The 21,767-nt window shown below is 55.0% G+C and overlaps 2 protein-coding genes across 3 annotated transcripts; both read right to left on the bottom strand.

Moving 5' to 3' along the window:
- Window positions 1-364: 364 nt before the first annotated feature.
- CNGA2 (cyclic nucleotide gated channel subunit alpha 2) lies at window positions 365-9,066 on the bottom strand. The gene is made up of 7 exons (XM_064427123.1): window positions 8,817-9,066; window positions 7,895-8,027; window positions 7,259-7,369; window positions 6,599-6,769; window positions 4,293-4,400; window positions 3,814-3,920; window positions 365-3,177 (listed from the first exon to the last, which is right to left on the bottom strand). Exons 2-7 carry the CDS (start codon window positions 7,981-7,983, stop codon window positions 1,751-1,753), a joined length of 2,013 nt encoding a protein of 670 aa, XP_064283193.1. The 5' UTR covers window positions 7,984-8,027; window positions 8,817-9,066; the 3' UTR covers window positions 365-1,750.
- Window positions 9,067-10,471: 1,405 nt separating this feature from the next.
- LOC135304567 (mitochondrial fission factor-like) lies at window positions 10,472-21,673 on the bottom strand. 2 transcript variants are annotated; one of them, XM_064427124.1, is made up of 7 exons: window positions 21,033-21,673; window positions 17,164-17,359; window positions 16,519-16,667; window positions 15,723-15,811; window positions 15,005-15,166; window positions 12,640-12,718; window positions 10,472-12,235 (listed from the first exon to the last, which is right to left on the bottom strand). In XM_064427124.1, exons 2-7 carry the CDS (start codon window positions 17,357-17,359, stop codon window positions 12,104-12,106), a joined length of 807 nt encoding a protein of 268 aa, XP_064283194.1. In that variant the 5' UTR covers window positions 21,033-21,673; the 3' UTR covers window positions 10,472-12,103. The 2 variants fall into 2 exon arrangements, with proteins under 2 accessions (XP_064283194.1, XP_064283195.1); XM_064427125.1 differs by lacking the exon at window positions 15,005-15,166.
- Between the last annotated feature and the right edge of the window lie 94 nt (window positions 21,674-21,767).

Below are 21,767 nucleotides of genomic sequence, written 5' to 3'. Positions count from 1 at the left end.
GGGAACGGGGAAAAGAACGGGGAAAGGAACGGGGAACGGGCGGTGCGGGAGCAGAACGGGCGGTGCGGGGCGGGCTCTGCAAAGTGCCAGCTGCAAATCCATGGCCGGTAATCCCAGGAAACAGGGAATTTGGGAACCGTGGTTCGTGACATTATAAGGAGTAGGAACTGCAACTACGCCGACTTCAGCCAAAAGCATCTTGATAATAAAAGGAAAAGAAAAAAAAAAGAAAAAAAAACCCCAAAAACAAACAAACAAACAAAAAAAACAACCAAAAAAAAAAAAAAAAAAAAAAAAAAACAAAAAACAGACGTGCCACCCTTTAATTCAGATATGATGAAAAACTTTTATTCTTACCCCAGCTTCTAATTTTGGTAATGTAACCACTCCTACCCCCACAGTCCCAAAAAGCAAGGCCATTATTTTTAAATGGTAAGCATTCCTATAAAATGCAGAGAGGCAGTTTTATATTGGAGGGAAAGAACAAAGGAAGTACCCCCAGTTTTCCACTATGAACCCTTCTCGGTTGATATTTATTTCCCTGTGTGTCCCACCATAATTTTAGCCAAACTCTTGGCTCAGTTTCACTCGGAACATGAACTCCCTTCTGCACCAAATATTTCCCTGCTTGGAAACAGCTCAAGCCCACCCCATGGGTGCACAGGCCCAGATCCAAGAAGTGAGGCATATTTATTTATACATACCCTGAGGCATGGGTGGCAGTGCTGCTTGCACTGGTGCTGCTGGCAGGGGTTTGGGGGCTGTCCCTGCACTGTCCCTCTCTCCAGCAAGCTGCTCACACCATGGAGACCCATGGCTGCAGGACAGCCTGGCAGAGCTCTGCTGGCTCTCACAGTGGTGCCACATTTCCATCCTCACATGTGTCCCTGTGGCTCCTCCAGAAGGCAGGGGCCTCTGCAGCCTGCAAAGCCCCAAAACTCCCACTGAGTACAAGAAAACCCCCTGCCTAAGAAAATAAATGTGTTCTGTGCTCTCTCTGAGCTACCCACAGCCAAGCAAATATGGGCACAGTTGGCTCCTACCATGGCTTTGTTCTTTAAAAACATGTCCTTTCAGTCAGACCTGTCCTGGCACATCTGGCTGTCATTAGGCAGAGGAGAGAGATGCTCTCAGTCTGACTCCTGCTCGTAGCACTGCCAGCACTGCACTTGTCACCCAAGGCACCCACAGCCCCAGTGGGAATCACACTGCTTCCACGGGAAGGGCTTGGGAACGCTGTCCCCAGGAAGGTGCAGTGCTCAGGGCACCAAGCCACCTGCACCAGGTGCCCCCTGACAGCACCAGACAACAGAAGAAAGGGGCAGCAGCTGCAGGCCTGCCAGCTCAGTGCCCAGCCTCAGCGAGGGTGCTGAGCAGAGCAGTGGCAGTGACCCAGACACGCCTCTCCACCTGCAGGTGTCAGAGGCACAGTTTGGCCTGTCTTAGCTGAGGTTGGGGATCCTGTGGGTAAGAGTTTGTGGGTGCAGACTGGGCAGTGTTTGCAGACCCTCACTGAGGACTGAGGACCTGGAGTGAGTTATAGAGGCTGAACCCAAAAGGCAGTGAAAAAAGTGACAGGTCAGAGGAGGAGCTGGGACAATCCCCTGATTTGGAGCTGCCATCAAGGCAGTGCCAGCAGCAGTGCTAAGGGCATTAGAAAAGGCCCTGGCAAGGCAGCCACAGGGTCTGCCTTGTGAAGCAGCAAGCACTGCCTCAGCACCAGGTCAGACATCATCCAGCTGTGTTCCCCTCACTGCATCCCACCCCCAGGTGAAGCTTCCTCCTCATCCTCAAACAGACTGTCTGAGCTGTCAGAGAAGAAATCATCCCATTCCTCCTGCCTCATCTTGGACTCCAGAGCAGTGATGCGCTGCTTGAGCTTCATCTGGGCGTCGTTGTACTCAGCCAGCAGCCGGCCAAAGCGCGTGTGCAGCGTGTCCAGGTTTGAGGCCACCCTGTCCAGCCTCTCCTCCACGCTCTTCCCTTCTGTGCTTTCCTCTGCAGCTGACTCATCCAGCAGCCCTTCCTTCATGAGGATCTCCCTGCCACGCTCCTCCAAGATCCTTTTGGCGTCAGGATACTCTGTGACTGCTTCCATGAGATCTTCCTTAGACAGGCAGAAGAGATCAGAGTAGCCCAAGCTGCGGATGTTGGCTGTGCGCCTGTTGCCCATCTTGCTGCCTTTGATGTTGAGGATGCTGATCTCACCAAAGCAGCCCCCTGCAGTGAGCAGAGCATACTGTGTCACGCCATCGTCCGCCACCACGGCCAGCTTGCCCTCCTTGATGATGTACATTTCCTTCCCGATGTCCCCTTTCCGGCACACGTAATCCCCCGGGCTGAACACCTGAGGGCGAAGCTTCAGCACCAGCTCCACCAGCAGCCCTGCCTCACAGTTCTGGAAAATCCTCACCTTCTTCAGCGTCTCCAGGTGAACGTTGATGGCAATCTCTGCCCTTAACTTATCAGGGAGGTTCTTGAGGACCTCCCGTTCGTCTACTGCCTTCTTGTTGGTCCACAGGTAGTCGAACCACTTGATGACTTTGGTTTCCAGGTCTTTGCTCACCTTGCGGAACTGCATGTAGTGTTTGACGGCATCAATTTTGGCCTGGAACTCCGCCCTGGTGGCGTTCATGTTGGAGATCATGGACCCCACGTTCCCCACGATGGTGGCGAAGATGAGGACGCCGATGAGGAAGTCAAAGATCACAAAGAGGTACTCCTCATCCCGCACGGGGGGAGGGGTCTCCCCAATGGTGGTCAGGGTCAGCGTGGACCAGTAGAGACAGTAGACGTACTCGCGGGTCAGAGAGCTGTACTCAGGGTCTGTGAGGTTGGGGTAGACCCAGCTGTCCTCCCCGAAGCCTATGGCCTTGGAGATGGCATAATAAATGCAGGCGTTCCAGTGGATGATGACCAGGATGTACAGCACCAAGTTGCTGATGCGGAAGATGTTGGGGTGGCTGGTCCTGGTCTCGGTCCTGTCGAAGAACTCAAACATGCGGGAGAAGCGCAGCAGCCTGTTGAAACGCAGCTCGGGGCAGTGCAGTCCCACCCAAAAATAGGCCAGGTCTGTGGGCAGGGTGGAGAGAACATCCAGCTTGAACTGGAGCGTGGGGATGTAGTTATCCCGTAACTTCTTCAGGTCCTTAACCAGGAGGCCCTGCTCCAAGAAACCTAAAGAGAAGCAAATCACAGGATTATCTTGGCTGAAGTTTGACTTTTCTGCAGGTTTTGTCTATGGTATGCCATGGATTTGTTTGCATAAATACACAGGGTCACCCAAATATTACCAGTTCCTGCTCTACTCAGTTTGTTATCACTCAAGGCAAAAGCCACCCAAAGATATAACGCAGGGATTTAGTCTCTTGCCACGAAGAAAAAGGAACACAAAGGTTTCCATCCTGCAGATCATGAATTATTGCAGTTCTGTCAGAAAACGTACAGCCAAGTGCTGCCTTCCGAGAACATTAAATTCTACCATTTTTCCATGCAGATAATTCATTAGCTGAACTGATGCAAAATCAGAGATACAGACCTTCAACTATGCCCGAATACGAATAGTAATGCAGGTAATTTTGTACAATTATTCAAAGGTGAAGTTGAAAGCTGGGATGATTAATCTTTCATATTGAAACTTGCTCCATTTCTCAGATCTTCTAATTAGATTCTTTCTCTGGAGACTTTTTCATACCAGTGAACGCCAAGGTAGGCAAAACCCTCCTTCTAATGGAACCGTGGATTGGGCCTGTCCCTTGCAGCTCATCTCCACTTGTAAGGGATTGAAGGAAAGCCAGCTCCTGCTCTGCTCACCTGTGTGCAGGCGGATCACTGTGTCCCCGAGGTAGAGAGCATCTGAGATGTAATCCAGCACCAGCCACAGCACAAAATAGGTCTTTTGCAGGTCAGTGAAGCAAGCCCTGGAGGAAGGTCATCAAACAGGGTGTGAGACCACAAATCCCCACATCTTCTCTAACTATTACGGCTGATCCTGAGGCGCCCAGCTCTGCAACAGAGCTTGGCCACTGGGCACTCCTCTTCTAGGAATTAAAACTCCCTGCTCTGAAAAATCTGCCCACCCTTGATGGAGGTAAAGCAACACCTTGAAACCACCTCCCAAATGACCCTGAAACCAAGGCCCTTTCCAGAATTCACAGTGATGGGGGAGGGTCTCTTTCCTCTCAATGCCCACCAGCCCCAGCACCACCAGTGTCAGTTTGGTCCTGGAGCCACAGCCACCAGGTGATCAGGAGGGTCAGAGGAGGAAGGAACTCTACAGGCTCCCAGCTCACCTGGCTATGAGCAAGCACCAGTTATAGAGGACAGGAACTGCAATCACAGCCAGCCAGTGGTAATAGCAGTCCCCCGCAGGGTCCACCACAAAGAACAGCCATTTCCTCCTGGAAGCAGAGATAGGAGCAGTGTATGTGGAAAACAGGGCTGGAACAAACCGTGTGAGCCACGTCCTTCATCCCTTGCACCACACTGCCTCCAGCAGAGCTGCAGTTGGGTGCCAGCCTGTGAGCCAGGACCAGCCCCAGCAGTGCCAATCCCAGCTCCTTTATCCCTAAAACTGAGCCAAGAGTGCAGCAGAAGAGGAACCTGTGGGATGGTGAGGCAAAGCAGGTGGCCCACATGCCACAGCACCCCAGCGGCAGAGCCAGGAACAGATGCATGGAAGGGGGATCAGAGAAGTTCTTGTGATGTGCATGACATTGCTTCTCCCAGGTGAGGCAGGGACCAGTGCCAGGCAGATCTGAAGAGTAATTGGAACGGGAAGGAAATTGTGCTGCAGATCAGCGGCAGCACCAGGAGGGGCTGCCCAAGCCCCAGAGCAGTGGCCCCAGGGGCAGCTGGCACGGCAGGGCTGCCTCCTGTGCCTCCTGCAGGCTGCACAGCCCGGGCTCCAGCCTTTGAACTGCTCCCAAGTGTTTGATCCTGCTCGCCTTGGGACTCTGAGATAAGAGGTGTGTGCTCCTGTTGCCAGATTCACTGGAGAAGCTGGGGAAGAGAAACTCTGTGGCTGGGTTGATAGGCTTATAGCAGCCTGGTGGGGCAAAACACCCTCCCCCTCCTTCCCTCCCTCCCAGAAAACAAAACTCCCTCCAGTGATAGGAAAAAAAAAAAAAAAAAAAAAAAAAACCCTTGCTGACAGATTCCCCATGCCCACCCCATTACTCCTGGCAGCTTCAAAGGCAGAACCCCTGCTTGGAAGTCTCCTTTCTCTGGAGTACAAGCAGTGCCCAGAGTTTGGGGACTGGCACTCATCTCAAAGCCAGCCCCAGTCCCTCATGTTCACCCTCTGGGCACCCTCAGACAAGTGGTGATCCAGCCTCCCCATTAAAGGGCTTATTTTTAACCAGAAAGTGCAGCTTGAACATTTGTTTTTTGAGGAAGGGACTCTGCTCCCTGGGACATACAGCAGTGCCAGGGGAAGTTCTGACCCACCTGCAGCCAGCACCCACAGCCACCAATAACCTCAGTAATGCTGTTAATGATGTTGGTAATTTCAGCTTCAAATCACCAGTGCTGCCATGACAGGAGGCCAGAATCACTGGTTTTACACTGGCAGCAGGGCCAGGGCTGGAAAAACAGAGTTAACCCAGGAAGAGGGAATAATCATCTGCCTCTTCCCAAAGGCTTTGGAGCCTTGGAGCCTGCCACGGCCATGAGCAGCTCATGTGTGGGATTGCCAGACTTGGGACTGTTCTTACCTGTGGACCTGAGGGCCTAAAAAACCCCAGCAGTTCCCAGTGGAGCCCCAGAACCCACTGGCACTGAGCAGCCCTTTCCCAGCACACTCCAGCTCCTTCTGGTCATGAACAAGCCCCCTGGCCTCACAGGGCAGAACAGTCTTTTCTTCCATTACTAGTAAAGACCCAGATACGAGGCTCAGATTATTTTTCTCCTAGAGAAAACAATTATTTCTTGGTGTTTTAATTACTATGTATAATGGTAGGGTCCAGAGTAGTCTGTGAGCTTTGCCCTCTAATTAGCCAGCAGAAGAAAAGCCAGGTTATTGCATCTCACCAGGAGCGTGAGCTGAGGAGATGAAAGGCCTGGATTTGAAAGAGCCTTTTCAGAAAGCTGCTCTTTGTGGGGGCACAGGCAGCAAACACGCTCCCTTCATCCTGCAGATGATGAATGAGAGTGGCAAATCCCAGTTTTGTGCCTCCTGGGTGGAGTCCTTCATCCTTTGGCTTATGTCCAGGCCCTCACATGCACAAGCTGCAGGTGGATCTTATTGCAGACCCAGGGCTGGCTCCAAAAACAACCCTAGCATGGGACTGGTGTGAAATTGGGGAGGTCTGATGTGTTTCCCACCAGGGCATGGACCAGGAGGGAAGGTTCCCCATGGCTGAGGGACAGGCCAGGTCTGAAATTTCCACAGGGACCGTCCACCAGCTCCTGTGTGCCAGCAGAACAGCCCAGCAGAGCCAGGCTGGCTGCCAAGACAGGGGCTGGAGTGGGCAGGAGGGACCCTTCCCACCACTCCACCCCACCTCCTTCTTTCCCACCCCTCCTGGGAGCCCTCTGAGCTCCACACACAGCAGATCCCCAGCCAAGGATGGCTGGGACCACAGGAAAGGGACCCTACTTTTTGTTTAACTTCTCAGTCTCCTCATCCCGCAGCTCATCAGCAGCTCCTGCAGGCACTGTCAGGAGCTCAGGGCCTTGGAAACGCTCCATGAAGGGGTCTGGGCTCTGCTGCTCCTCGTGCAGGCTCTTGTTAGCCCAGTCCCTGAGCACCAGCACCAGCCGGACTATCCTGGACAGGGAGACAGGCACACCCAGGGGCTGTTAGCAGAGCAAGGGCAGAGCAAAAGCTTCAAAACAGCATCAGGGGAGCTGCAGCTGGGGAGAAAACTCACACAGCTCCCTCCCCAGCACTAGAATTTGTGTTCTATCCCTCTGAGTGAGGATGTGGGACCAAAAATATGCAAGCAATAGAGAACCCCTGATAGAGTTCCACAACTTCTGCCCCAGTGCTGCTGTCAGTCCCACGGGAACAGGAGGAATCTGTGGGGGACTGAGGCAGGGGGAGGCTGCCTGCAGGGAAAGGAGCCTCTGAGCCCAGTGGGGGCGAAGCCATCCCCACCAAAACCCTCTCCACGGGCACTGGGGCACCAAGAGCAGCATCCACAGACACTCATCCCATGAATTCCATGCAGCAGAGGGGGATCCTCACCCCACAGAAGGGCCCAGCGCCACGGCCAGGCACAAAAGGCACACCCCACACCAGGGCACACACCAGTACCTGGCCAAGGCTCCCTGGCCTTGGAAAGTGTGGGCAGCCCTCTGCTCCCCCCCAGGCAGGCTGGCTCCTCTCTGCAGCTCTGAGCTGGTGCCATCCTGGGTTGAGCAGGTCCTGCCGTGGGGAAAAAGGGGGATTATTGTAACAGTGAACCCTGGAACGGGGAATAATGAGTATTGACTCCATGATTATAAAAGGCTGATTAAAAGTTTTATTAAGTTATACTATATTAACACTATTCTATACCAGACTAAAAAGAAAAACCCATGACCCTTACAGACAGTCACAACACCGTTTTGACCTAATTGTTTAATTAATTAAAACACTATTGCCAGAGTCTAATTAAGAAATCCCTTTTGGTAAATAATCTCCATAACACATTCCACACGTGTCAAGCAACAGATGTAGCAAGTGAAGATAAGAATTGGTTTTTTTTTCTTTCTCTGAGTTTTCTCACAGCCCTCCCCAGAAATCCTGGGAAAGTCTGTGTCTCTGTTCAGAGGGAGTGTGATACCAGAGGGGATCACACCCACTCCGTGCCCCCGTGGCACTGCCACTGCCAGGCTCACTGCAGCAGAGATTGGGCACCACAGCCCTGCCCGTGCCAGGCGTTCCCTCCCCTGCCCAGCAGGGACTGACCTGCTGGTGCTGAGCCCTGTCCCCTCGGCGTCACCCGCGGGCTGGTGGCTGGCTGGGGAGCTGTGCACACCATTGCTCTTGGCTGGCATCCTCAGGGAGAGGGGAGCACGGGCACACGCCCTGCCCCGGGCACCTGCAGCAGGCACAGAACACCACAAGGGAGCACATGCAGGACACAGCACAGGGTTTAACACAGGGATCCAGCACAGCGTGGGAAGAGAGGGTCCAACACCATGGCACGGCCCACACCATGTTTCCCACGAGTCCTGCAGGGCGTTTTGTTCTCTCCGAGAGATCCCCCAGCTGGAGCCATGAAAGATGCTCTCCTCATCGTTCAGGCTCCTCATTCATTGCCAGAGGAACGCCTCTTTTTCCTTCTCTTCCCTGCTTCTGCCTCCTCTCCTTTGCCTTTCCTGCTCTCCCGGCCTTCTGTTGCCTGGCCTTGCCTGCCTCTCCCCTTCCCATTCCTTGCCTTGTGCACTCCTTTTCCCTGCCTTTACCAGTCCAAACCCTCCTTTACCATGCTTGCTTTCCCCCTCCTTGACTCGCCTTACCTTCCCCTCCCCTCCCCTGCCTTGCCTTTACTTGCCTTGTCCTTCCTACCCTTCCCTTGCCTGCCTCCTCCTTTGCCTTGCTTTGGGTTGCCTTGCCTGGCTTCTCTATGCTTTGCCTTGTCTTCCCTTTCCTTATCTTGTCTTTCCTTTCCTTTCCTTGTCTCATCTCTCCTTTCCTTTTCCTTTCCCTTTCCGTTCCTTGTCTCATCTCGCCTTTCCTTTCCTTTCCTTTCCTTTCCTTTCCTTTCCTTTCCTTTCCTTTCCTTTCCTTTCCTTTCCTTTCCTTTCCCTTTTCCCTTTTCTTTCCCCATTCTTTTCCTGTCCCTTTCCCCTCCCCTCCGTTCCCGGTGCCACCATCGCCCACTTACGAGCCCGGCGTCCCCCGGAGCGCTGCCTCGGGCGGGCTGGCAGGGCTGCCAGGGGAGCATCCCTGCCCCAGCAGCTTCCAGGGCTTTTCAAGCACGCAGGCAGGGAGGTACGGGCACGGTGGCAGCGGGGACAGTGCACACCCCGTGTGGCTGCCACCGCCCCGCAGCAGCCCCGGTGCCCCGGGCAGCAAGGCGCTCTCCGAGGAGCTGGCAGCAGCACCGTGCCTGGGGATGCAAGGGGAGGAGGGAAATGTGCTGCTCGGGGATGCTCCATTTCCCCATGCACGCCTTCCCTGCTCCACCCACCCCGCAGCTCCTCGGGGGCCAGAGGGACAGCCCGGCTGGAGATCACAGCCACGCTGGGCTGCTCTGTGTCCCTGGGAGATCACAGCCATCCTGAGCTGCTCTGTGTCCAGGGACAGTGCCCAGCTGCAGATCACAGCCACTCTGGGCTGCTCTGTGTCCATGAGGTCACCGTGCACCCAGGGACAGGCACAGCCAGCAGCCCCAGCTGGGCTCAGGTGCTGCCACACCAGGGGTGCACCTGGATTGCTACCAGGGTTCTGCTCCACTCCCCTCCCAGCCCCTGCCCTGGGAAGAGCGAAATGGTGAATATTTCCCTGCTTCGGAGGCTGTGCTACTGCTAGGCTGGAAAACTGGGAAAAGCAGAGACATTTTAACACCCTCACATCCACCTCTTTGCCTGCTGGCAGAGCAGGGGACCAAAAGTGCTGCTCTGGAGTCCCAGCAAACAGAGCTGCAGAGTTTGAAGGTGACCATGAAATGCACCTTTCACCAATTTCTGCCCTCCTGTTTTGCTCAGGAAGCCATTCTAATGCCCAATTAGCAAAAAATCTGCATCCCTACGGCAATCAGGAAGAGGTCAGTTTTTCTCCTCTCCTTCAGGATGTAACCATTTGCAGTGGCTGAGGCTGGATCTGTCCCTGACAGGCACATGGAGTGCTGCACCTTGTGCAGGGCTGATCTGAAAGCACCAGCACCGGGAGTCTCTTTTATCTTTGCTATCAAAGGTTTACCTTTTCCTTTCCCCTTCAAAGCCGTAAATTCCCCTTGTTCTGATCTCCCTGAGCACCCACGCAGCAGGGAGTCCAAAGGAGCACACAGAATTTCTCAGCCTCGGCTGGGGCTCTGGCTCCTGGGCGAGCACCCAACAGCACAGGATGTCACCCTGCTCTTGTCCCACATCACAGATGACAGCAGGTGACAGCTCACCGGGAGCACTGGCAGCAACGTGCCCCCCTTCCAATTCTCTTTTTTCTCCCTGCCTGCAGCTGCCTCCAAAAGGAACATGGGAACTCCAGGAGATGCTCCCTCGAGCACCATCGTGCACAAAACACTTTATTTGCTGTGCCGTTGTTGTGGCAGTGGCCCTTGGGGACACCCAGCTCTGCCACGTGTGCTACCTTGGGACAAAGCAGCCAGGAGGCGGAGGCAAGGAAGAGAAAAAAGGAAATAAAGGCATCACACTCCAACAGGGACAGCATTAACCAGAAGCTTTTCTACTCAAGACGCCCCCTCAGCCAGGGCAGCTGGGGCTGAGACACCCATGAGCAGGTGACAGTCCTGCTGCCAAGGGAATAAACCTTACCTGTTCCCCCTGGAGATCAGGACAGACTCCACAGAAAACAAACACGTCCAGAACACTCAGAGTTTATTAAAATATGCATTTTGTGATCAGTGCTTCCAGGTTTACACCAGCATTTATGCCTTACATAGAAGTCATATCTTCCACAACCTGACAGTAACTAGCTCATGAGAAGACATCCAGTTTGGCCACCTCTCCTCCAAACGCCTTCAAGCCACACTTTGGAGGTGATGTGCCTTCCCAAAGTCATCCCTTCTCACCCTAAAATAAACCCCAAACACAAGCTTCCTCCACAACACATTAGCACCTCTCGAAGGAGAGAAACCAGACCATTTCCCACATTTCCTGGCCCGACTCCCACCCCCTTACACCGACCAGGAGTGCCAGCTCCTCTGCTGACCCTGCCCACAAGGCACAGGAGCCACCCGCCCTGCCCATCCCCCTGGCTCAGCTCAGCAGTCAGCCACAGGTTCAGAGCTGCAATTACTTGGGGACAGTTATTTATTAGTCCCTGTCCAGCTGCCAGGTTTACAGTCACGGACGCTTGACGCGGTGTCAAGCGGAAAACACCCGAGCACTGATGTCTGTAAATAAGCCATTGGGACATCTGGATGACATGTAGATCCAGCTATAATTAGGTACAGGTGACACGGAGAGGTCCTGTTAAGCCTTGCCAAAACCTGCCCCCAGGGCCTGCACGCACAACTCCAGCAGATGTGCTGGATGAACCTCCAAAAACGTCTCAAAGTCACCTCAGAATCAAGTGTTAATAAACTCTGGAGATGGGAACAAACAGAAAAGCTGTTAAGCTGAGCTTGTTCACAGCTAAAGAGCATCTGGGTCAGGAATTTCCCCCACCCATGTTCTTGCCCCATCACTGAAGTTGAAGCTTGGCAGCAAGACCTGGGAGAGACACTCCTCCACTCCCCTCTGCCACAGGGAGCCTAACAAATATCTATTTTCCCTGACCTTTTTGGTGCTATTGCTGTTGCTCTGAGGTTTTATAATCCAGAGAGTCACCATGGGGAGGTTTTCTATGTAAATCTCTCTGGGAATGAGCCAAGCCCCTGGATAAGCCCAGATGTCAGCAATGCTCTTCCATCTGAACATCTGCAAACCTGCTGTGGCTGCAGGGATGGGAGCTCCTGGCCCCTCCAGCTCCACTCCTGGAAGAGGGGCTGTGCCACAGGAGACTGGCAGCACCACCCCCACCAAGCAGCAGCTGCACAAGGAAGAAAAGAAAACCCAGCAGAAGTTTAGAAACACTCAGTCACACTACAGGAGGTGAGGAGCAGACCACAGCAGCTGGCTGAGAACTTTTATGGGGTCAGAGTTGAGATCTCCAAGGTGGGATGTGGCCAGGCTGTGTCTGTAACAGGACCCCACAAACACCCAGCCCCTTGAGTTTGCATCTCCTCTGGCAGCCTGGGGGCAACTGCACAGAACAGACACCTCCTGTGCCAGCACCAGGCTCTTCAGAGACCTCAGCTCTGCACAGCAGCTTCTCACACCTTCACTGCCACCAAGGCCTGAAGGACACACATTCTTGAGGGTCCACAGTGCAAGAAACAATCCTAGTCAAGAAAAAAAGAGTTTCACTGCTGGCAAGTGCATGAGAAATGCTCCTGTCCCTGCCCTCACCCACCCTGCCAGGTGAGCAGGGGAGGCTGGGCACGGGCTGTCATCTTCTGAGCCAGAGCCACGTGTTGACGAGGCAAGCAGAGATCATCACAGAGTACACCAGGGCCTCCTTCTGCCTCCAGGCGTGGCACTGCTCCTCCAGCACACGCAGCCTCCCCGAGATCCTGGCCAGCTGCAAGGGAAGCACAGGGGCACTGTCACACCCAGGGGCATGGGGCAGCAGGGGATGCACAGATGGAGCTGCTGCTCCTTCAGCTCCTCCTTCTCTAGAGGTCTCTAAAGGTCCTCCTCTATGTGTGGGAGTGGCAGCAGCACCTTGGGTCTGCAGGAGATGCTTCAGGAAAGGATTGTTCCCATCAGAGAGCATCTGAGCCCCTCTCACTCCCACCAGAGGGGTCTGGCTGGGTCCTGCAGCCCCTCGGGTTTGGAACTCAATGGATCAACACACATCCACGTCCTCTCCTGAAGGCAGGACCAGTCTGACAGCACCAGCCCACCAGGACTGAGCAACAGCCCCCCGCAGCCTCCTCACCCATCCCTGTGGCTTTCCCAGCAGCATCTGCAGCCCCATCTCACCTGCCTTCTCATTGCTGCCACCTCCGTCACCCCGGCCTCCTCCACGGGGCTCTCTGCAGCTGGGACGGGCTCCTGGCAGCTGGGGAGGAAAGCAGAGATGCAGGTGGACCAGAACTGCTCGTGGGGTGCAGCTGACCCCCAAAATGCAGCACTGGCACGGGGAGCTGAGCCATGCACGAGTGTGTGCCAGGCTGTGCTGCACCAGGAGGAAGCAAACAGCACCTGCACAGCACCCACTGATCTCTGCTGAGCCCCCAGCGTGCACCCAAAGGGGCCAGACAGACAGACAGCACATGGCAAGACAGGTAACAGAAACACATGCTTGTATTTCTTTAGAGGGGCAACAGAGAGAAAACATTTCCACTAAGCATCCATCCTCTGTAGTCCCAGGAAGTCACTGAGGGCTGGACAAAACATCTTTAGGGGCAGCCAGGTAAAGAGGAGCCACAGGACAATGCTGAAGTGGAGGGGTGATCCCATTTACATCAGCAGGTGAGGAAGCTGCCATCAGCTGGAGGGAGCTATCACTTTTTGCTCTTGTAGCACATTTTACCTGCAATTTGAAACATAAACAGGCAACCCAAATGTTCAGCACCTTCTTCCCTCCCTGGAAACACAGGGCCCCCACTGGAATGAGCTGTGCAGAGGCAGCACAGACCACTGGTCTCCAGGGCAGTCCCTGGAGGCACAGCCCCACTGCAGGGTCCACACCACAGAGTCACAAAATAAAACAGTGAGAAAAATATGAATTCCTGTCATCATAGGCCAGCCCAGAGTCAGCGTTCTGTCACCAAAACTCCCCTGTGCACACCAATAACTCACACAGGCACTCACTGATCCCTGAGGGGTTAAAAACACCTAACCCCACTCCTTGGAGCCCTGGGGGAGAGGGTGTTTATCCCTGTCTGCAACATGATGCAGATCTCACTGAAGACAAGCCAGAAGAGCCTGTGGAGATTCACTGAATCCCTGTCTGAAACTCCATTTGTGAGATAATACCTGCACAAAATGTAGCTGCAGTGTAAAATGACAGTCACAACAGAAAGAAAATGCAATTTTCCCCAATAGAGAACCATGAAAAAAGGACACATCCTGCAGCTTTTCACTCAAAATCCCAGCTGATACAGGTAGACACCCTTTAAAGTAGACTAGAAATTGCCTTCTGGTGACTCATACCCTTCAAGAGGTCACTGTCAGATATTCCAGGCTCTGTCTGAGACCAGACTTTGCTAAAATTTCAGGACAAACAAGTCAGCACAGTCTTCTGGGTTTTTTATTGTTGCACAGGGGTACAAAGCTGTCATATTGAAGGGATGTCTGCATCTGAAGGGATGTAAAGAACTAAGAAGAGGTGTTTGAGGGTGGCTGGTTTCAAGAGGAGATCAAGGCCTGGGGAGAAGCCCCAGAGTGACCCCACAGCATTACAGCAGCTCTGCAGGCTACCATGGCCTGCATGTCCTCCACTGCTGGAGGGAGGAGGGAGAAGGTCTTTGTAGCCACTAACCAGATCTCTTGGTCATTAAGAAATGAAAATGATATCTGAAGACAGCTTCAGCCTCCAGTTTTTAAGAGCAGAGACATCACTTTGGATCCCCAGCAAGCAGCAGCCAGCTGGGGAGGGAAGGCAAGATGTGCCCCTGATGATGGATGTGATGGTGGATGCTGGTTCTCCTCCCTTTCTGCCTGGAGGCTTTGCTCAAGGAGAATGAGCAGTATGTAGATGTTCCTCCAGGTGCTCAGCAGCCTTGGAGCAGTGGGGACACCTTAAGGCTGCACGGATGTCTTTGAGCAAAGAGAATTGGCTGCAGTGGCACGGATGAGGGTGGTGGAGATGGTTCCTCCAGCACATCTGGAGGGATGGAGGTCACTGCACACCTGCTCCAGGGAGCACAAAGGGACACCCGGCCTGGCCAGGAGCCCTGGCTGTGGGAGGAGAGCAGCCAGCTCATGGAAAGCTCATTAAGAGTGACCAAGGCACAGCCACGGGTGCTGGGAGCCTGCAGGAGAGGCTGTCTCAGGGACAGCACCGGGGCCAGGCGTCTGCTCTGGATTGTCATTCCCTTCACACAACCCCTCCAACAAGCTATGAAAGCACAGAAAAAATAGTACTTGCTCAGCAGCAACCCCCCAGCAATGCCACAGCAGCACAGGGTCACTCAGGGTGCCCAGGGTGTTAGGCTGAGCAGCAGACTCCAGCCTGGCTGGGTTAGTGAGGTGCACCAAGGCCTGGCACCCAGAGCTGGCACACAGGTGAGAAAGGAAGTCCAAGGCAGCCGTGCAGGACCATCCTGCAGCCAGAGCTTACAGAGCTGGCACAGGCCAGTCCTTGCACACAGTGACAGAGGGCTGGCTCAGGACAAGTCACCTGGAGGGCGCCGGGTCCCGCAGAGAGTCCTGGACACGGCGGAAGAGCACCTGGCCCAGGAGGCACATGGTCTGGAAGATGTTCTGCATGGAGTAGATCCTGCCTGCCTCTGTGAGGAGGGGCAGTGGGGCACTGGGAGCAGGCAGGGGACAGGAGTCTGGCCTGGGTGCACACAGAATCATGCCTGTTCCTCCCTGTCTTGCACGACAGGGCGCAGCCTGGCACCAGGCACTGCCCCTCATCCCTTCAGCAGCTCCAACATCTCTGGGCAGTGCCACTGGCACCCACACCCTGATGGCATCAGCTGGGAGAACCCTCTCCAGCAGCCCCCAGGCTCAGAGCAGCACCTGATTCCTCCAAAGCCAAGCACAGCTGTGTGCCACGCTGCCCTCCTGCCAGCCAGAGCAGCTCAGGACTTCAAGAGGGACACCAGTCCCTGCTCCAGGACTAGCTCAGAGACAATTCCCCCACTGCAGAGACTCTGGAGCCCAAGGCCACGAGCAGAGACCTGGGGAACAGCACAGATGCCTTCAAAGCTGCCCAGCACAAACATCTCTGGCAGCAAAGGCCACGTTCCTCTCATGATGAGCAGGACTTTGCTCTGATGTGGATCCCCCATGGCCCTCCCAGGACACCCACACCAGAGAGCTCCAAAACAGCCCAGTGAGAGGAGATGCTGCTCCCCACCCGCCCTGGGTGACTCTGGGCCCGTGCTCACCCCTCGTGGTGCTGTCCTGGGCTGTGCAAGGCCAGCTGGGCACTGTCACTCGGCGTCCTGTCCCTCCGTGCCCTGCTGCTGTGATGGCTCTGTGGGAATGGGACACAACCACGTCAGCACAGGGCTGAGCCAGCCTGGAGCCCTGCGTGGGCTGCAGGGCCAGGGGCCCATCAGCACGGGGAGAGCACTCAGTGGGAGCCCCAGAGGAGCCCCAGCCTGCTGGTGCTGCTGCAGGGGGGAGACAGAGGGTCCCAGCACCAGCCTGCTTAGCCAGATCAAAAACCCTGAACCTAACCCTCCCAGGATCAGCTCTCGATTGCAGGGAGGTTGAAGCACTTGAGGAGGAGGAACAGCAGCTCCAGCAGCCAAATCAAGTCTTTGCCTGCCCATGCCTGGGACCTCTCTTTGAAAGAGTCTCACACAAGGCTAAAATCTGCTTTTGGCTCTGACCCCAGAACCCTTTACACTGCTGTAATGAACCAGCTCTGCCACATTCTTCATCAAGAAGAAAAACAGGACTGAAAAAGTAGCAGCAGCAGCCAGTGCTGGGACTGCAGCTACCTCAGCCTACCCCAGGCCCACAAAATGCAGCAGGAGATGAGGCTGGATCAAGGTCCCAGCACACAGGTGTGCACTGGCTCTGGGTCAGAAAGAAATCCCACCATCCGTACCCCATCTCCTTGGGCCTCCTGGGAGATGAATCCTGGCTTGGGGTGGTAACAGCTATCTGGAGAACCCCGAATTTGAGCCTGCTCCCATTCCCCACCCCAGCAGCCCGTCCCTGCCCGCACGGTACCGATCGCTTGCGGCGCTGGGCGCTGGCTCTGCTGGCTGGGGGCAGGACAGGGAGGTCCCCAGAGGGGTCTGGGGACACGTGCACAACAATAGAGGGGACCCTCCTTGGCTGGGTCAGCAGGACTGGCCTCAAACCGGTGTCTGATGTCTCTACAGGAAGGAGAGAGAAGAATTAAGCCAACCTGAATGGCCTCAGGAAAGAGAAGATGCACCCACGTGGAGTCAAGCCTGTGTTTAGTGCCAGATGAACACTATGCCCTGGGTTTTTTGGGCAGCCCAGAGAGGCAGAGGCACTGCTTCAGGACAGCAAGGTTTCAGAGCTGTTTGTCAAAGACAGGTCCAAACGTCCTGCATCCCAAAGCAGGGACCCTAGCAAAGGTCAAGAGGGAACTACAAGAGACATGGAGGGAAATGTCTTTACATTTTGCTCCCCACCTGTTGGACTTAAGGCCCCTCCAGACTTCTACTGGTGACCTTTGCCCACCTCTTCCTGACCCATCCACCATCCTGCCCTACACTGCTGAAGAAAACTGCCTGCATTATCTGCCCCCACCCTCTCCTCCAGCAAAGCAAAGGTGGGGTTTATAAAGGGGTTCTACTCCCTGGGATGTTGTGCCCCACCCCAAAAGACAACCCAGGGCTTTACCTGCCAGAGAAATCCTATCAGGGATGTGCATCCGAAAGGACGCAGGGACATCCTCTGTCCCTGTCCCCGTGTCCCCAGGGCTGCAGCTCTCTGCCACCTTCAGCCTGTTGGGGACCTGCATCCTCTGGTTGATGGCCTCTGTGAAGAGCAGGTCACAGCGCACGCGGTTCAGGTCCAGCCCCCAAAGCGGCCACATCTGGGGTGAAGAAGGAGGGATTACAAGGGAATTCACCCCTGGAAAGGGACAGCTGGACTAATTCCCAAAGAACAGCCTTACCCTGAATGGGTCCCAGCTGTGACTAATAAAGGCAAGGGTGATAAAAGGGGTGGGTTGGGCAGTCAGGGAGAGCCTGGAGGAAGAGGATTTTGAGGAGATCTGAGGAAGAAGGAATGACCCAGAGAGACACAAAGAAGAATGAAAGAAGAAAGAGAGCTGCTGCTGCAGAAGATCTGCTGTGAGGTCAGTCTGGGTCTCATAAAATTAGAGCCTGCAGTCACAGCCCAAGCCTGTGGTCAGAGGCAGCAAGGAAACACTTGCAGTCGTGCTCCAGCAGTCAGCCTGTTGGAGAAGCCAAAAGCAGGACTTTGCTGCAGTGAGTCAGGATGGCTAAGCTGTAAAGAGGAATAAACAGGACCCTTTCCATGTTGTTAAATGAGCGTCTGTGCCTTGGCTCATTTCTACCCCTAATGAAGGTGTGCTGCAACACACATCTTTGCAGGTGTCCTCAGGTGTCCTGGGGTTTCACACAGAGGGAAAGAAATCTGCAAAGTGGCAACAGGGACAGCTCTTCTTGCACCTGCACAGGGACAACACAACAGGCTGTAAGACAGCTAAAATACAGGCAGAAACAAGGCAAAAGACAGGCTCTGCAGGAGTCTGGGGATGTCCCACAGTGCCCAGCTGGCAGGGACAAGGCTGCAGGTGTCCTGGGAGCCAGGTATGAGCTTAGCACCCACTGCCTCAGCTGACAGCAAGGAAAGGGCTCAGCACACAGTTCAGTGCTAGTGAAAAAATTATCTTCCATCCAGAAAATAATTTTGAGGGCTGAAATCACATTTTTGTGTTCATACACACCTTTGAGGGAAAATGAGGTTTTCTAAAAGCAAAACACACCTTTTTTGGGGAGGTAGGCTCCCAGGTTACCACAGGAAAGGCTTTGGTGCTCAGTTTTTCTCCACACACATTCACTGCAGTATCCCCAGGGCCGTACCCCATTCCCCCCTGATCCAGCACTCCTTGGGTAACCCACATCCAGCAAGGATGGACTTGGTCCTGAGCAGAGCTGCCAGATGCTGAACCACCCTCCCAGAGGGGAAGGAAAACCACACATCCCCTTCCTCAGCTTGGAGCAGAGCCCCCAGCTCTGCTTTCCTCCAGGTGGGACCAAGGAGGGACACAACCCCAGTTCTCCCTGCTCCTGGGAGCAGCTGACAGCAGGACCAGGATGTGGGGTGTTGGATTATAATTTATTTTTTTTTAACTTCGAGATGGGGAAACTGAGAGGTGTTTTAAAAACTTTTATTCTGTTTTTAGCCTTATGTGAAGGGTGAGACAATACAGTAGATTGTAAACAATAAATAGTTAACTTCTGATTATAATAGTGTATATTACAACATCTTAAATTTTGCTTGTATGATGTGTAAATCTTTTTTATCTGTTTTCTCTTGATGGTTTTTTAACACTAGCTGTTATCACAGTGAGCTTTAAGAATTTTCTATAAATCCACTTCCCACAATGGGACATGGACACCTCCTGGGGCTTTGCAGCTCTCAGCACACACAGTGGCCCTTTTGCCTCAGTTTCCCTTTTCCCTTTTGTCCCAGGGTTTTGAGAAGCCTGGGGCCACAGTGTCCCAAGACTTTCACTGAGCCACACAAGCAAAGGGCAATCAATGTACACTTTTGGGAGAGGAGCCCCAAAAGTCACCTTCCTGGCTCCCAGCATATGCACTCTTTATTCTTTCCCAAAAATCTGCAGCTGAGGAGAAAATCCCAACAAGCAAGAGGTGCTGAGGCTGGCAGACCCCAGCCTAATCCCCAGTGCTGCCCAGGCACTCCAAACATGCATGCACAGCATCCTGCACCCTTCTTGCTGGCACCTTTTGATCTCTCAGTGCCCAAAAGGCCCTTCTTTCCTTCTAGAAAAAAATATCCACTCTAGGAGGGGCCAGCAGCAGCCAGGGCTGCCCACCACATCCCTCACTGCTGCTCCTCAGAGCACTTTGGACCCTCTCACCTTCCCCAGCCCCCTGCAACCCTTTAGGATTTCACCCAGGGCAGAGGAGCAGCAGGAAATCCCTGGGGAAGGATCATGGGACCTGTCCCCTGCAGCTGCCAGGCCTGACACTGGGTACAGGAGGGTGGCAGAACCAGCTCTGCACCTGCCTCAACCAGCACTTCCAGTGAGCACTCACCTCGTGCTGCTCCCTCCTCCTCTGCCATTAAAAACCTTTTAATTACTCAGGGATTTGCCCAGCCCCGGCAGTGGTGATTCCCTGCCTGCAGCCTTGCAGACACTGCATCCCTGTCCATGTTGGGTCTGTCCTGGAGGCACTGTGGTGCCCCCACACCATCCCCAGCACCCTGCCCAGCCCCAGCCCATGGGTCTCATCACACTCCCAAACCCCGAAGAAACTTTTTTGTTTCTCCCAAAACCCCAAAGAAACTGGATTTTTGCAGGCACCCCCTTCTCAGAAACAGGGCAGTAATTCCTGTGATGGTCCCAAAACATGTCAGTCCCCCAGGAGAAACCTGCCTCAGAGCCCCAGCCAGGGTACACAGCCATGGAGAGCACCAGGTTTCCCTTCACATCTGTGGTGCTTCAGAGGAGCCAGCAGCCTGTGCTGCGTTCCCAGGCTGTTCTCTGGGAAACCAGCTTATATTAATAACAGTAAATCTGGAGAGGGCAGATCTGTTCATTCTCTAATCACCTGTGAAACCACTGCAGCTCCCAAGGAACAGAGGGATGGGAGGGAGTGAGAAGCAGGCTCTGAGACTAAGCTATTAAGAAAGGGAGAAAAAAAAAATCAGCTGTCAAAACTCATAAGAACAAAATGCTTAAGTGGCTGGATTTCCTCCTTTAACTTTCTTTAGGGCTTTTTCGAGCTCTTGCCAAGCACCCCCCGCTCGCCTGGAGAGGCTCAGCCTCTGCTTTGGCACTTCTCCTTGGATTTGCAGCGACAGGGAATTTCCGCCTCACTAAACCAGAGCAGCTTTAAGTCCTGCGAGCCAGGAAAACCTGCCCTGGGGAGGGAAACTCCACAACCTCCCTCTCTGCGTCCCTCTCCAGCCCGGGACACCCCGAACGAGGCAGGCGGGGTCCAGCACACCCCGTTCGGGGTGGGGAGATGGAGGAGGGCGGTGGGCTTCTGCCAGCTCTGCCCTGCGGCTCGGGGACACCCCGTGTCCCGGCAGGGTCCGGTGACACGCCGTGTCCCGGCAGGGTCCTTACCGGCTCGGGGACACCCCGTGTCCCGGCAGGGTCCGGTGACACCCCGTGTCCCGGCAGGGTCCTTACCGGCTCGGGGACACCCCGTGTCCCGGCAGGGTCCGGTGACACCCCGTGTCCCGGCAGGGTCCTTACCGGCTCGGGGACACCCCGTGTCCCGGCAGGGTCCGGTGACACGCCGTGTCCCGGCACAGAGGGACACGGGCACGGCAGGATCCTCACCGGGCTCGGGGTGAGCCCGCTGCCCCGGCACGGCTGCGGGGACACTCGGCAGGGGACGGGGAAGGCACAGGGGGGTCCCACGCCCTCCCGGCCCTGGGGACATGCCGGCCCTGCCCCGGGGACGCTGCAGCGGCCCGCAGAGCCCCGGCCCGGCCGTGCGGGCGGACAAGGGACAGTGCGGCCGGGGAGGGACACTTACTGTGCACCGCAGAGCCACGCAACGTGCCGGACCTGTAAACAGCCGGGACGGGGCGGTGCCGGCAGGGGACCCGGCCCCCGGTAATGAGCCCGGCCCCGGTAATGAGCACTGCCCCGGTGCCGGTCTCTCGTCCCTTAAAGCCGCAGCCGGTGATTATTAACGCGTTGCGTCTCATCCTGGTGTCACCTCCCCCGGCAGCCCTCGTGTCCCCAGCCGTGCTGGGACACCGGGATTGCTGTCGCCAGGGGCAGAAGCAGAGCCAGGACCTTCCCCGTGTCCCCAGCCCCGGGGCCGCCCGTGCCGGAGCTGATCTCTGCCCCTCGCCGAGATAAAGGATCCCTCTGGCATTAACGGCAGTTTTAAACACTCCTGAATGGGGACAGGGTCCGAGACCTGACCGTAAAATCTGGGTTTGAAAGGACTTAAAATAAATCCCCCGCTGCCCTAGTCTTGCTATTTAAAGGGGATTATCTAAGGGGTTTAGGAGCGCACAGAGGACGGCAGGACAACCTGTGCACCTCAATCCCCGCCAAGATCCTCAGAAAACCTTTCTGCACCTCACCTGCCGGCAGCTCGGGGCTCGCAGGACACCCTTCAGGTTCCTCAGAGGGTGCACCACATGGCCAGGTGAAGCTCAGGGCTCCAGCTGGATTTATGGGGTTCACTCCCGGACTCTCCCATCCTCACTGGGGACAGTCCAGCAGCCGTGGAGGGGGTTATTGGTGTCACTGACCC

The sequence above is a fragment of the Passer domesticus genome, chromosome 7 (genome assembly GCF_036417665.1).
Source record: "Passer domesticus isolate bPasDom1 chromosome 7, bPasDom1.hap1, whole genome shotgun sequence".
Lineage (NCBI taxonomy): Eukaryota > Metazoa > Chordata > Aves > Passeriformes > Passeridae > Passer > Passer domesticus.
The sequence above is the reverse complement of the archived record's forward strand: the minus strand, read 5'-3'. Positions and strand labels throughout refer to the sequence as shown.